At 61.9% G+C, this 14,672-nt stretch overlaps 1 protein-coding gene and 1 long non-coding RNA gene across 4 annotated transcripts in view; both read right to left on the bottom strand.

Annotated features, from left to right (window-relative positions):
* Positions 1 to 14,672, bottom strand: part of STK32C (serine/threonine kinase 32C) — an 84,806-nt gene that overhangs the window by 26,308 nt on the left and 43,826 nt on the right. For all 3 annotated transcript variants that reach the window (XM_087862531.1, XM_087862532.1, XM_045809441.2), the window contains one exon: positions 4,283 to 4,338. In XM_087862531.1, the coding sequence (XP_087718657.1) occupies positions 4,283 to 4,338 (56 nt within the window). The remainder of the gene's footprint in view (positions 1 to 4,282; positions 4,339 to 14,672) is intronic.
* On the bottom strand, positions 747 to 1,647 carry LOC123800035 (uncharacterized). Its single transcript, XR_006781798.2, has 2 exons — positions 1,484 to 1,647; positions 747 to 979 (listed from the first exon to the last, which is right to left on the bottom strand). It is a non-coding gene; the product is annotated as an uncharacterized LOC123800035 (long non-coding RNA).

Genomic DNA, 14,672 nt, shown 5'->3' with positions numbered 1-14,672 from the left:
GCCAGGGAAGAGCAGAAACCTGCCGAGTCAAGACCGGGCCATGAGCGCCAAGAGGGGCTGGGGTGCAGGACAAGGGCCAGGACATTCCTACTCAAACACCCAGTCGTGCCCACTGTGCAAAAGCCAGTCACATCTCTGAAAAACGCACCCACGTCAGGGGACTCTGGACTCACAGGGGACACCCCACCCCCAGGAGACAGGCCTTCGCTTCCTAAAAGGCTGTGCCCTTCTATTGCCTTCACCTTCGCTTCCTGACAGTCCAGTGGCCTGACCAGGTGCCCACTGGAGGAGGCTTTGCAGACCCGTCCCTAGCGGAGACCCAGACTTTGCCCCACGGACAGCAGCACGGAGCCTGTATCTTCCAGCATGGAGGACATTCAGGTTGGCAAAGCCAGGACCTTACCCACTGGCCACACCCACCACAGTGCTGCCCCAGCCCAGGCCGGGCGCATCAGCCACAGCCCCGACCACCCACCTCCTGGGGCCACAGTGGCCACAGTGGTCGCAGGAAAGAAGAGGGCAGTGGGGTCGTAGGGGAACAGGGGTGGGAGGGTGACCGACATCACCATTTCCCAATAAACTGGAAAGTTAGAAAATAAAATCTCCTATTCACAATAACAAAAATAATATGCACAACAACTTAACATGTAATTACTATAAGAACAATAGATAATAAACACACAGAATGCAAAGGATTAAAATGAAAATGTAACATTTGAATAAAAAAGTACTACTCGGGTAAGTTATCAACTTCTCCTTAATCTTTAAATGTAATTCCTACCCAAATTTCATTTGTTTGTTTTGATCTTGACAACACTTATTTACAATTTCAAGTGGAAAAATAAATATGAGGACACCAGCATCTTGGAAGAGCATGGGGGGCTTGAGGGCAGGAAGCGCGGCCCGTGGGCTTGCCCAATCCGTGTTAAATTCCAGGTGGGTAAAGGATTCTTCTCCAAAGCAGTGTTTCCTGTTCTGGCTGTAAACATACTAGTTAGTAATATGGGTCATACAAGGGCGCTGAGAGCTGAGGCCGGTGGCGAGGGGGTGGCTGGGGACACGGAGGGGGCGCCTGGGGACAGGGAGGGGCAGGGAAGGAGCGGCTGGGGACAGAAAGGGGGCGCCTGGGGACAGGGAGGGGCAGGGAAGGGGCGGCTGGGGAAAGAGAGGGGGCGGCTGGGGACAGGGAGGGGCAGGAAAGGGGCGGCTGGGGACAGAGAGGGGGCAGCTGGGGACGGGAGGGGGGCTGGGGACCGAGAGGGGTGGGGGACAGGGAAGGGGCGGGGAGCAGGAAGCGGAGAGGGTGGCCGGCGGCGGCCGGGGACGCTCGGGGGCACACCCCGCAGGCTCCCCCCCGGGGAAGGCGGTGTGCCCGGCCTGGCCTCTCCTCGCGCCCGCCGCCGGAAAGAGGAGCTGGGGAAGCAGGGCCGCTCCTTGCACGGGGGCCCAGAGCTCCGCAGAAGCAGCAGAGAAGGGCGCTCACCCAGCCGCCCGGCAGAGGGCACGGACCCAAGTCCCCGCCCCTGGAGTCGGTGTGATTGCCCAAGGCGCCGCAGCCCCTCGACCCTGGAGGCACCGAAGGGCCCGGCTCCGCGCCGGCAGCCGCCACGGGCCCCGCCCCGCCAGCCCGCCGCCGGTCGTGGTCACATGACCCGCTCGGGCCAATCAGAGTGCGGCACCCCGCGTGATTGGTGCGGGGCGCGACCACTGGGTCGCACCCAGCCAATCAGAGGGCTGCGTGCGGGCCGAGGCCCGCCCCGGCAGGTGGGAGAGGCCCCGCGGGATCCCGGGGCGGCGCCGCCGGCCCAGCCCTTCCCGGCGCAGAGATGTGCGCTAACGTCCGCCTGTCACCCTGTAGGGCTCACTTGGATCAGCTGCCACCTGCGACCCGAGGCCCCAGGCTCCGGCGTACAGCGCCCGCCAAGGGCTGCCACGCTCGTCACCCGCGAGTGAGGCCCACTGCCGGGCTCACTTGGGAACAACCGGCCACCCCGGCCCCCAGCCCAGTCTCGGGGAGCGGGGAGGGGCCTCCTGCACTGAGGACAGCCCCCCCCACCCCCCGCAGCTCCTGGCCGGGTCAGAAGACGGGGACAAGGCCCCTCCACCAGCAAACCCGCGGGGACTGTGTTCTCAGCCCCTGGACGGTGGACTTCCACCACCAGCTTCCACTCTGCCTTGGAAAACAAAGCCATCTGCCCTGGGACGTGCTTCTCGGGAATCAGGAACTTGGGAGCGAGAGGCGGGGTGTTGTTTAATGGGGCCAGAGTCTCAGTTCCACCAGACGAGGGGGTCTGCAGACCGAAGGAGGTGGGGGTCGCACAGATGATTACAGCCGTATGTGTAATTTTATCACAATTTTAAAAAACTGGAAAAAAACAAAAACCATAAGCAGTCTTTGTACCCAAGGGGAGAAACAGCAAGGTTGTGAATGGTGTCAAGGAGCTCTCGTCCCAAAGGTGGAGCAGACACAGGGTAAACAGCCATTGCTGGGAAGAGATGGTCCTGTCGGACACACCACGTGCTTTGCCTCCATTCATGAACTGGGGGCATCAGCGAACTCGGAATGCTTACATGCACTCGACCAAGTGGTCCTTACGGAGCCCGGCTTCACCGTGCTGTCGGGCAGAGCTGAGCCTGTGCACGCACGCAGCTCACATAAGGCCACACACACACACACCTGGAGCCGGCTTTCTGCGGGCGAGCTTCCAAATCCTTCCTTCCTTCTGGTGGGGTCACTGCCCTAGCCACTGAGAGCAGCTGGAAGGACCAGAGCCCAGGTCTGTGACAGGCCCTTGGCTTCTCCACATTCCAGAAACCCATCCAGCACAGGGCACCCCGCAACTGCAGCCCAGAGACCCCGCAGGCCTAATTAGGCAGCCTCATTAGGGAGCCAGTTACGAGCCAGCCTGCCTCTGAAGACAAAATCTCAGCAGGACCTCACCGTCACGCCACCACTCTGCAGAGCTCCGTTTCCGGACCCTGTGGCCAGCTGGCTTTTTAAAGCTAAGAACTGGTCAAAGGAGCCAGAATCCCGGGGTTCTGCAGACACTGCAGCGGTGGGGGGGGGGGGTGCTGCCCAGGAGTGCATGAGGGGCATGAGGGGGACGATGGGGATGGAGAGGAGGCAGGGGACAGAGAAGTGGCTGCCCCAGGTCAGCCCCAACACTGCTCCTCCGCCTGCTGCCAGTGTCTGGATGACCTCCATGTCTCCCCATACAAGCACTCCTCCTGAAACCTGGTCAGGGCTGGTGCCCTCCAATGCCTGACCCTAACCCTAAGCCCCACCCTGTCTCCCCCTCGACCTTCCCCATGCTCTCTGTGACCCTAGCAGACAGAATTTGCAGTCAGTTGGGAGAAGCAGGGAGGGCAGAGGGCAGCCCAACCAGCCGATCTTAAAAATACTCTCCTTAACAAAAGAGTGTTTGAGTGAGTTCCTGCAAAGGAGCTAATTGCTCTGGTTTATAATTTCCCCAGGCCTCGGGGAACCTAAGACACAGCGTCCAGACAGCTGTATGGAGAGGGGGCGAAGGCCCCACCTGCCAAGCCTCCTTCTCTGCTCAAGAGAAACTCTCCATTGAGAAGTGATGCATCTACCACAGGCCCGTCAAGGCCAAGTCCCCAAGAGCTAATTTTAACCTTCTCAGAGTGCTCGTTAAGCCTCTTTGAGTTATAATTACCCCCAATCTCCAGACAGTACAAGGCAGCAATCAGGAAGTTAGATGTGGACAACAGAGAACAAAAGAGCGGGGAGATAGTTTCGGAGCCGGCCTATTTAGAGGCCTTGAGCGGCGAGGCTGCCCCTGATGAGGACGCAGGCTCAGCTGCACCCTCGTCCCTGCACCCCTGCAGGAGCAGCCTGGCCTCCGAGGGTCACAGCAGCTCCCGGACACTGAATATCCACTGCCAACCCCCTCCCCCCACTGCAGGGGCTTCTAAGACCCTTCCTTTGTGGCCTTGAGTAGGCTCCTGTCTCTAAGGAAAGCGGCTCTACCGCAGAGCGGGCGTCAGAGTCTCGAGTGAGTCAGTGTCAGGGTCTTGGTCCCGCAAAGCCCAGCAGCTGTGTCATCTGCACCCTCAGCTCCCAGCCGAGTCAGGGACCCCCGAAGACCTGGATTAAAGACCCTAGTGCTCCTGAGCAAGGCTGACAGCCCACTCTGACTCCCACCCACATCACTGGCTTGTCCACATCCTCCACTGACAGACACGGGTGGGGCTGGCCTCCCCAGAGCTGGTGGGCCGTGGGGACGATCCTGCCATGGCCTCCTTGGTGGGTCCACCTTACCTTGCCGAAGCTGCCCTTTCCAATGGCCCGAAGGATCTGAAAGTGGTCGAAGTTCACTGCAGAAAAAACAGAGGGATGCCAGGTGAGGTGGCAGAAAGGCCCAGTACCCTCCACAAGCTCCCAGCAGGAGCAGCGGCCCAGGGGCCGCCCCCACCACTGCAGGGAGCCCCCCTACAGCCTGGAAGTGGGTCCTGGTGCTGGCTGGAGGCTCAACTCAGGCTCGTGTATAAAGCAGGGACAGCCTGAGCCAAGGCAGAGGTGGGTCCTGGGGACCATGCCGTCCCTCTTCCTGGGCTCCTTGTGAGGCCAGGCGAGGCCACCCTGACAACAGACCACACACAGGATGGGGCAGGAATGGAGCAAATGGCGCCCAGAGCAGCCCTCTTCAGTCCCAGGCACCCAGACACCCATCCTGAGCTGCCCCCAATGCATGAAGCCCTGCACATAGGGGTCCTGGAGCCTGGGTAACAGCCCCCGCCCCCCTGGTGAGTCTCCTGTGGGGTTCAAAGGGTGAGCTAAAACAGAAGCCTGCCGCGGCCCCAGGGTGAATAATACGGACTTTCCAAAGGGCGTCCCCAGGCCTGGTGAAACCACCCGAACGCTGATTTCTATTCACTTCCTCCAGACATAAGCCCCTCGAAGAGAAAGGGGTCATTGGAAATTGCAGCTTTGCTAACTGTCACAGCTCAAGAAAGATGCTCCCCGCCACGCACACAGGCCATGCACACACGCACGCCGTGCACACGCGGTGCCCGGGGGGATAGTAATCTGTGAGCGAGAGCAGTTTGGACACGCTCTCCAGGACTCCGCTTCGCTCTGAACCTGGTGTCAGGCCCACTCCACTGGCTTCCTTCCCGTGGGCATCTCAGTGCCCCAGGCAGCTTGGGCCAGCCTTGCTTTCCACACCTGCCCGCCCCCCAGGGCTCGGCTCTCCCAGTCGACTCTCAGGCCGCCAGCTGGCGCTATGCCCCAGGTCTGCGCCTGCCCCAGGTCTGCCCCCCCGGGTCTGTGCCCCCCCACTTCTGTGCCCCCCAGGTCTCCATCCCCAGGTCTGCACCCCTCCTGAGTCTATACCCCCCAGGTCTGTGACCCCCACGTCTGTGCCCCCTAGGTCTCCATCCCCAGGTCTGCTCCCATCAAGCCTGCGCGCCTCCCCCCCCAGGTCAGAGCCCTCTCCACCATAGCAGGGCTGCTACATGGCCCAAGGCTCTCATTCTTTCCCTTTAGGCTTTGCAGCACCTGGCGAGCCTGGCTCCGTTTTCGGACATGTGCCCCGGGCGCTTGTGAGAGGCACGGGGCCCCCAGACGCCCACGAGCCTGCAGTCGGTGCAGCCTGGGCTGTTCCCACGGGGAGGGGCAGACAAGGGCCATGGCACGCCCACTGGAGAATGGTGCGTGGACCCTGCAGAGGGCATCTGTGTGCGCGGCCAGCATGTGGCGCGGGGAGAGGCTGCCCAGAGCGGACGGTAGGGCGCCAGGGTTAGGCACCCTCCCCACAGACGCCAGCACAGTGCGGGGCCAGCCAAGCAGGGCCACCCCCGGGGCTGCGAGTTAGCAGGGGGAGTAGCCAAGGCAATCACCAAGTGTAGAGAAAGACACAAGTCCTGCACCTCAGGTCCTTCCAGGAGAGAAAGAGGATGAGAACAGAGGTTCTGCTGTTAAACAGCAGGTCAGGAGCAGAGGAAATCCACACCGTGCCTCTCACTCCACTTTCACAGCCAGGAAGGCGAGGTTATCACGGAGAATCCGGGGGGAAGAGGCCTTTGGAGGTTGGCTGGGCATGGAAGCAGGGAGCTGCAGCCGGGGTCCACACTGGTCGGCCCTGTGGCCTCTCCTGGCCCTGCTTCCAGGGAAGGGAAGGGAGGGCGTGTACCCCACTGCATGGCACTTGTGGCTTTGAGCACAACCATCCCCACTTCCTGAGACCCCAGGGCCAGGAGGGGGCACATGACGGGATTCCTAGACGGCAGACAAGGCACTGAATCGGCCATGGGAGCTTCACAGGGGAGACATGGGTGGGACGGGAACCCCAAATGTAGCTGCTGGGTATTGTGAGAGCAGTGAGCCGGGAGGAGCCCCGGCAGGCCCAGGGCTGGGCAGGGCGTGCGTCCCATGGTGACCAGAAGCTGTGAGCAAGGCTGCTGGGACACACACCATGACCCTGCTTTGAGGAGCAGCTGGCCCAGAGCCTCAAGCCCCACCCAGTAACCAGAGTCCCTCTGTTCTTGTGACTGGGGGCTCCTTGGGGCACCCCACGGGCCCACTACTGCACACTGGTGCCCAGGCCCCAGTCACTCCACAGCAGCTCGCACCTGCTCCGGAGACCCTCCGGGTGGAACTGGAGGCCAGCTGCTGCTCTGGGTCCTGTCCTCCCCACGAGGCTCTGGACCGACTCTGGGCAGGGCCAGAACCTCCTCCAACTGCCCCCCTGCCCAGCACCTGGCCAGCGTCCTGCCACCGGCAGCCCCCTGTCGCCTCCTAAGGCAGTGCTGACCTTCATTCAGGCATTCAGAGGCCGGGCGAAGGGCTTGTCCGGGTCGCCGTGGACCCAGGCGGCAGAGCGGCGCGCTGTGATTCGGCAGACGTGCCCAAAGCTGACGCACACACCGCATCATCCAGAAACCCGGAGTCCAGCAGAATCCATGTCGATAAAGTTGTCAAGTTCCCCCAAACACTGAGTCTGGGCGGGTCTCACCAACAGGAAAAGCGTGCCAGCCACCTGGAGGGCCAGGAGCACAGCATGGGGCGGGGGCACACGGGATGGGGCCCCAGGCAGGGGGGTGGGCATCCGGACTTTCCTCTCAACTCTCAGATTTAATGCTTGCAGACTGGACTCTCCTCCCAGATCTCCCGCTGCCGCACCAAAGTCAGAGCCGCTGCTGGGCAGCACCCCTCAACTGTCAGCGGCCACGTGCACTCAACCCAGAGAGGGGCTGGGGCCACCAGGTGGGTGGAGCCGAGGGTAAGGCTGGTTCGCACCCTGGGTGGGGGCACCGCAGCCCCAGAGGGCATGAGTCCAGGGGCCTGCTGACACAAGTTAGGCACAAGGCCTCGGGCCCAGCTCCTCGTGGGCTTGAGCGCAAGCCTGGAGGCCAAGCTGCCGTCCAACATGCACGTCCTGTGCTCCCCACAGATATAAGGTCACCGCCCCGGATCCTGCAAGTCTCCTTCCTCTTGTCCTCCGTCCGTCCATCTCTCCTGGGCGGACCTGCAGCCTCACAGGGCCCTGCTGTCCTGCACGTGGCTCCTGGGGGCCCTCAGGCACCCCCATCTTGCAGAGGGGGCTCTGCTTCTCTTGGGTCATTCAGGCCTGGGCCTTGGCACCGTCTGACTGAGGACTCTGGCCACAGATCCGCACGGGAGGCTGGGCCCCGCTGAGTGAGCCCAGGTCGGACGCCACTGCAGGAACCTCAGGCCAGGCCTGTCCTGGACCCTGGAGGAGGGCAGGGAGGGGTCCTCCCAGAGTGGACACTCTACTGCGGGGACACAGACTCCAAGCCAGCATACAAATATGGTGCCTGGTGCCTGGGAGGAAAATAAAGCAGGAAGAGGGGTAAGGGGCTGCTACTTCTCGTGAGGTTTAGGCCCAGAGAGGAGGTGGTGAGCTGGGGGCACCGGGATTCTGGTTGACTGACACCAGTCTGCTGCATTCTTACAGGTGATTCATGTTGCCGCGTGACGCCGTGCACACGCTTTCCCCCACGAGACACCTCCGATGCCACAGGTGAAAGGAGAAGGTAATTTGGCCCCCACGGTCCTGCGGTTTCTATGCCTCCTTGTCAGGAACCTAAGAGCCGCAGGAAGGAGCCGTGCCCGCAAGGAGGCGGCCAGCTGTGAGCTCAGCACCCACCAGAGCCCTCCTGCCACGTGGGAGCGGGCACAGGCTCTCCCTGGCACAGGTGAACATGTAAGACACAAAGGTCTAGGATATTTGTTCTTCAAGGAAGGCTCTTATGCTGCCGAGTTGGCAATCGCAAAGCACGGCATTGCTATGGAACTAGGTCATCCCGACGCCGACCGGCCACCAGCGGAGGGAGGCCTTCATTCTCTCCAACCACGTGCAGGATCGGGTGCCGGGTCCTGCACGAGGGCTGCTGGGTGCTCTAGGGTCACCCACAAGCCCGACGGTCCTGGCACCATTTTCTCCATGTGTCTTAGTGTGAAGTCCCGCGCCCAGACAGAACTCCCCGCGGGGGCTCCCGCACGTTCTCTGAGGTTCCTGGCCACCGCCGGGCCTCCCTAGGAGCAAGACCATCGCCGGGGAAAAGGCAGGAGCTTTTCCAGGAGTGCCGTCAATACTCCCACAGCCGCATTCCAGCGGGACTCACGCAAATCATTCTAGTTTCCCCGAGACCCGACCCGACCTGACCCTCTGGCCAGGCCACTGGGACCCGAGTGGCTGGAGGGAGCGGGGGAGGGGTCGCCCCCAGAGCACGACGTTGGCCTCACGCTGGACAAGGTGGCGGACAAGGCCAACAGGTGGCTCTTGTGTGAAAGCCCCAGAATCCAAACACAGTATTAATATCTGAACACCGCTGATGGGAGCTCAGCGCTCGCCCTCAGCGGGCCGAGGAGCGCGGCCGACAGCAAGGTCTGAGGGGAGCTGTGCGTCCCCGTGAGCGTCCGGGCTCGAAACGCAGCCCTTTCCTCAGCCGGCGCCCCCAGCGAGGAGAGCAAGAGAGAAGGTGAGCCCGGAGTAAAACTAGAGCTGCTGCAGGGCTGAGTCACGCCGTGCTTGCTGGTGACACAGGCCCGCGCCGTGGGGTGGGGGCGGGGAGTCCAGCCTGCCCTGACGCCCCCGGCCCCGGTCCTCACGCCGTCGGGGCCCGCGTGGGGGCCCCGTGTGGAAGGTGACCGGCCTGTGGCCACAGGACAAGTCCCTTCCCACCTGCCTCCCCGTCGCCCGGGAGAGGCCCTCCGAGCGTCTTCAGGTGAGTTCCAGACCAGAAGTGCAGGTTTATTTGTAAAGCTGCAGTCATAAATCACATGTCACAAGTTGCTGAAATTCACTCAGAGGTTGATGACACTTTGTCACACAACCTATGACCCAGAAAACTCCCAACGAAAATCTGCCAGACCAGTGGAGGTTGCGTGGCCTCTGGAGGTCCCTGCCCGGGCCTCACCACCGGCACGGGTCCCCTCCCTGCCTCCTCAGGACACACGGGCCAGCCCCCTCAAAGACACCACGAGGTCGCCAGACGGTCACCTCAAAGACACCACGAGGCCCTGACCTGCTGGCCACCACCTGCCCTCCTAGGCCACCGGCTCGCACAAGCGGCTTGCACCACAAGCTGGACACTGCCCAGCCCTCCAGGTCCTGACCCCTGCCAGTTCTCAAAGCCACTGGGCAAGAGATGCTCCCCTTCCAGGGGAGGAAACAGCTGGGGAGTCTTGGTGGACTCCAGGTGAAGGACCACGGGCCCCTCGTGACACAGGAGAAGGGACCGTGGGGAATCAGCACCCCAAACCAAAGACCTGAACCTCAGAGCCTGCCCTTCCTTCTGCCTGGGACACTTCTGCGCCCCACTCCCTCCTGGCCACCCGCTCAGCCCTCAGGCCCTTCTCTGGGAAGCCTGCACCGGCCCCTCCGAGCACACACCGTCCTGCCGTGCCCGCTTGTCCGAGTGCCCCAGCCGTGGGACACCAGCTCGGTGCCCGGTCCAAGGGTCCCCCTGAGAAGCAGGCTCAGGCTATCCCTTCCGAGGAACAGCCACGGCTAGGATTTGGCGCCAGCCCAGAGACAGTACTGAGGCCTCTGGGGGGCTTAGGTTCCGGAACAGTCCCTATTCTCGCACCCAGGAATGTGCCTGCGGACCTGAGTGACTGGAGGCCAGAAGCAAGGGGGTGCTGGCGCGCTCCCATCCCCAGGCCGGACTCCAGGGGAGACCGCCCCCGTCTGCTTACAGGAAAAGCCTCGGCCCGGCCTGTACCACCTTCAGCGACAGCTCCCCCGACCGCCCCTGTTCACCCTGGGTCCTGCCCGGCGACAGCATCTGGAACTGTGTGCGGCTGTTTGACGATGACATCCTCAGACAGCACCAGGAACCTTCACAAATGATTAAGGCAACAGCCGGATCAATGAAGGATCTCCGCGGCTGGGGCCCCGCCCCTCCAGGGCCTGCAGCGGAGGCCGTGTGCACAGGCCCCTCTAAGGCAGCTGGGACCCCAGCTGGCCAGTCCCTGGGGGCAGCTGTGGGGGTCTGCTTCCCAACCCCTCCCCCAGGGACCCTGTCGCTGAAGGAAGCAGGAGACACGCAGGGGCCCGTGCAGGCCGGACACCGCACCCAGCAGCAAGGCCCTACCCTTTGCATTCCTCACCTGGACCCAGCAGCCACGTGGGCACCCCAGGCCTGGGGCCAGGTGCACACCATCACGTGGGCGGCTGCGGGTTCCCCAGATGCCACAGCAGCCTCAGGGCACCACACACACAGACCCTGAACCTGTGGTCACGGCCTCCCCTCGGGGAGCCGGCCGGCCAGCCTGGTGCCCACGCTCTCACGCTGACAGTCGCGAAGGAGGGGATCCCTGGTCCCGCGGAGCCTCCTTGGGAGGTGACGATCTGCCCTTCGCCTCCATGCACGTCGCCGCCCACACCTGCCAGAGCCGGGCCGCAGCGGACCCCAAGGAGACGCAGGCCATCTCCCGCATGTCCAGGCACCTGGAGAGGACACTGGACACAAGGTCCCTGCCCCCCTGATCCACCTCGAGGAGAAGAGCCGGTCGCGGCACCTGCTACACTCGGACGCTTCTGTTTACACCGTGCTGTTGTTTAAACTGATGGAGAGAGAGGGCCCTGGGGCCCCAGGTCCACCCCACACCCCGTGCCCCTGCGGCCGGCCGCTGGGCCTGCAGGAGGATGGGCTCACCCCGGGCCAGGTCCAGAGGCAGCAACGTGGGCTTCAAGCAATGAGTGTCCTTGAGGAAAAATACCAACTGTGGCCTGAGCCTCACGCTGTCGCCGACAACTAATTCTAGGGGGTCGCAAACATGCACACGAAACAATTCCTGGAAGAAAACACATTTTGCAACCTGAAGAAAGGCAAAGATTTCTCAGATGTGATGCCAGGAATGTTCGCTGTAAAGAAATCAATACACTGCTTCATCCAAATGAAGAATGTCTGCTCTTCAAAAGACGCTATGAAGGGAATGAGAAGTCAAACGCAAGAGAACTACTGGCAAGTACACATGTCCAGAAAGGACTCGTAACCAGACTATATAAAGAATTCCTGCAAATCAGTAAGAGAATGACCGCCGATGCAAAAACGAGAGACGTCCAGACAGCCGGTTCAGAGAGGGGGACGGAGGGGAGGCCAGCTAGCCCAAGAGACACTCCGCGCAGCAGTCTCCAGGGGCTGCACCTCCAACCCCATAGCACAGCCCGTGCACTAGACTGACCACACCGAGTGTCGCACGCGGGTGAGCCGCTCAGCGCCCCCACCGCCAGTGTGGATGGAGCCCACCGGGTCCCTCTGGCCGTCTCCCACAGACCTGCACGTGCACTTACCGTGCATGGCCAGGCCCTGCCTTCCCAGACATTTCCCCAGCGAAACCACATAGACGCCTACACAGCACCATCCTCTGCAAACTTACCCGTAACAACCACATACTGGAGACAACCAAAGTCCGCCAGAGGAGAGCGGACGGAGACACTGTGTTATCTCCGTACGACCGAACACGCCTCAGCGGCTTTCCTGTAGGAAGAACCAACTACTGACCCGTAACAACGTGGACGAATCTCAGAACACGGCTTCAACGACGGAGCACAAACTGTAGAGTTCTGCCACGCACGTCCGAGGCCACGGGCGGAGGGGGCGGAGGGGGCGGAGGGGGCAGCCGGAGCAGAGCAGGGGGCAGCTTTCCAGGTGACCGCAGTGGGCCCTGTCCTGTGGGGTCTTGGTTACACGGGCGTACACGTGTGTCAAAACTTCAGCTCTCTGCCTCTTACGGTAATTACACCCTCCACACACATACGTCAGAAAGAGATGCTGGCTACTTTGCAGAGGGGAGTTGTAGGTATTCAATCTGCTATACTGCAGGACAGAGCCGTTCCCACACGAGTGCAGGAAATGGGGGGGTCACAGACATGACCTGGCCACGGTCACAGGACCAGCACACAGAGCCATGGGTCACAATCTAGCCTCCAAGATCCATATGCACCTGTGCCCAGGGTCAGATGGGACGGGCCAAACCCAGGACGCAGAGCTGGGGGTTAGGGGGCTCGTTCGTGGTGGGGGTGGGGAGTTGGCGAGAAAGGCTTTCCAGAGGACACGGGTATTTGGAGTGGGCTCAGCTGGAGAGAAGGGGCTCCAAGGAGAGCGCCCACATGCAGCCCACGTCACGGGAGCAGGGACTGGTGGGGGCGGCTGCAGAGGCTGAGCCAGCAGGCCTGGCTGCCAGCCCTGGCACCTGGAGCTGAGGTGGGGTGGCCAGGAGGAGCCGCCGCCCTGCCTCTGCCCTCACCCCTGGCGCTGGGGCAGCGAGGCTGGGTGGGGGCAGCTGCGCAGGATGCCCTACCCAGCCCCTGCTGCAGTGGAGCGGACACAGCTAGACCAGCCAGCCGCAGAGCCCTGGCATCAGCAGCGGCCAGGGTCACTCCACACAGCTCAGTGGTCAGCCTCGGGACTGGCCCAGGCCCGCACAGAACCACTGCCCTCCCCCACTCCGCCCCAGGGTCTGTGCCCACACAGTGTGCCCCGGGCTCAGTGTGAACCGAACTCGGCCGCACCGGGGGCCATCCCTCTTTAGAAGCAGAGTGCTGGGTGCAGGCTGCTGGTCTCCTTTTGAGGTCCTTTGAAACCTGGCCAAAATGGGCGAAGTTTGCCCAGCACAAAATTCATTTTTATTCTGGAACTCCATGATACACCTCAGATCACACCTGTGTATACGTGTGCCTGTGGGTGCAGCTGTGTGCACGTGCGTGTGAAGTGTCCTTGCGTCTGGGTGTGCATGCATGTGCGTGTACATGTGTCTGTGAGCATGCGTGTGCATGTGTGTGCCTGGGGATACAGCTCTGCACGTGTGTGCATGTGTGCTTGCGTCTGGGTGTGCATGCATGTGCGTGTGTCTGTGTGCCTGTGTGTGCATGGAGGCCCTACACAAGCCCTCTCAGGCTTTACTGAGCAGCCAGCCCCAGGTCTGACAGACACATGCAGCCTGGAGCCTGCAGGCCGCACTGGGATCCTGGCAACATCTACGCCGTAGGAAAGTGATGCAGGATGAAGATGCTGGCAGAACCAGACCTGCCCCCGGAGAGCTCGGGATGTCCTGCGCGCTGAGCTGCTGCGGGGAGGGAGGTGCCCGGGGAAAGCTGCCGAGGGAGCAGGAGGCCTCACAGCCGTTTATCACCCCCACCGCCCTGCGACGAGCTGCTGCTGGGCCTCGGGCTGGAGGACTGATTTATCCCCAAGGCACGAAGGCCCCTTGCCGAGCTGATTAGAATCGCACTCCCATGTGTCAGCTTACACTTCAAGAGCTGCCAGGCCCCGGGCTGCCACCGGCCCCTCCCACCCGGGGGTGCCTGAGCCATCCCCAGGCCGAGGTGGGGCTGTCCCGGGTCCCCTTCAGCTCATACGGCCGACACAGCCCCAGCATCGACCATCAGTTAATGTCCTACACATTCACTTAAGCCTCACCAAGAATCAGTGACCACCTAGCAGCCTTCTACCAGCTTTCAAACAAACATGGGATTTAGATGGTGCCTTCCGTGTTCACTACACGGCCTCACCCAGAGGGCAGCCCCCAACCAAGACAGGAGCTGCTTGTCCCAAAAGGGCTCTGAGGTTCTGCTCCGTGTCCCCGGCGGATCCGGGCTGGGTGACCCCGGTGTCATCCAGCAGGTTATCCTGCAACGCCCAGCCCAGTCCCTTGCGCCCGACACGCTTGTTGAGTGAATGACTGAAGAAACCAGTGAGTCAGTGAGTGAGTGGGAGGCATGTTTCTGCCTGGGGTCCCAGGCCCGGCTTCTCCAGCACAGCCTGCCCGGCCACCGTGAGCCAGTCCATCCCCGGATGTGGCCGTGCTGGGACCTGGACGCCTCCCAGGGTGCGAGGGCCCGGGGCGGAGGGACTGGTCTGGGGGCTCCGCTGGCCTGGGGAGCAGCTGACAGCCAGCCCTGGCCCAGTGCTCAGCAGAGGGCAGCCCAGCATCTCAGTCAAGCCGAGCCCACGCTGCGTTCGCATAAACAGAAGCCATGCAGCATTGTTAAGGAAAAGTTGCTATTTTAAATTCCATCTCACGGTAAGTGCACGGTTTTATGTCAGACCTTTTCTTTGAAAAGAAATTTGCACATGGTTTTGATGGAAAGTTGAGATTTAAAGATTAATAAACCACATGGTTGTTTGTTTTGCAGGAAATGAGTGTTGACAAAGCCTTCTGCCAGGCTCTAGAGGCT

This window comes from Ursus americanus, chromosome 6, assembly GCF_024610735.1.
Source record: "Ursus americanus isolate L20-20 chromosome 6, mUrsAme1.1.p, whole genome shotgun sequence".
Taxonomy (NCBI): Eukaryota; Metazoa; Chordata; class Mammalia; order Carnivora; family Ursidae; genus Ursus; species Ursus americanus.
This window is presented reverse-complemented; position numbering and strand designations above follow the sequence as displayed.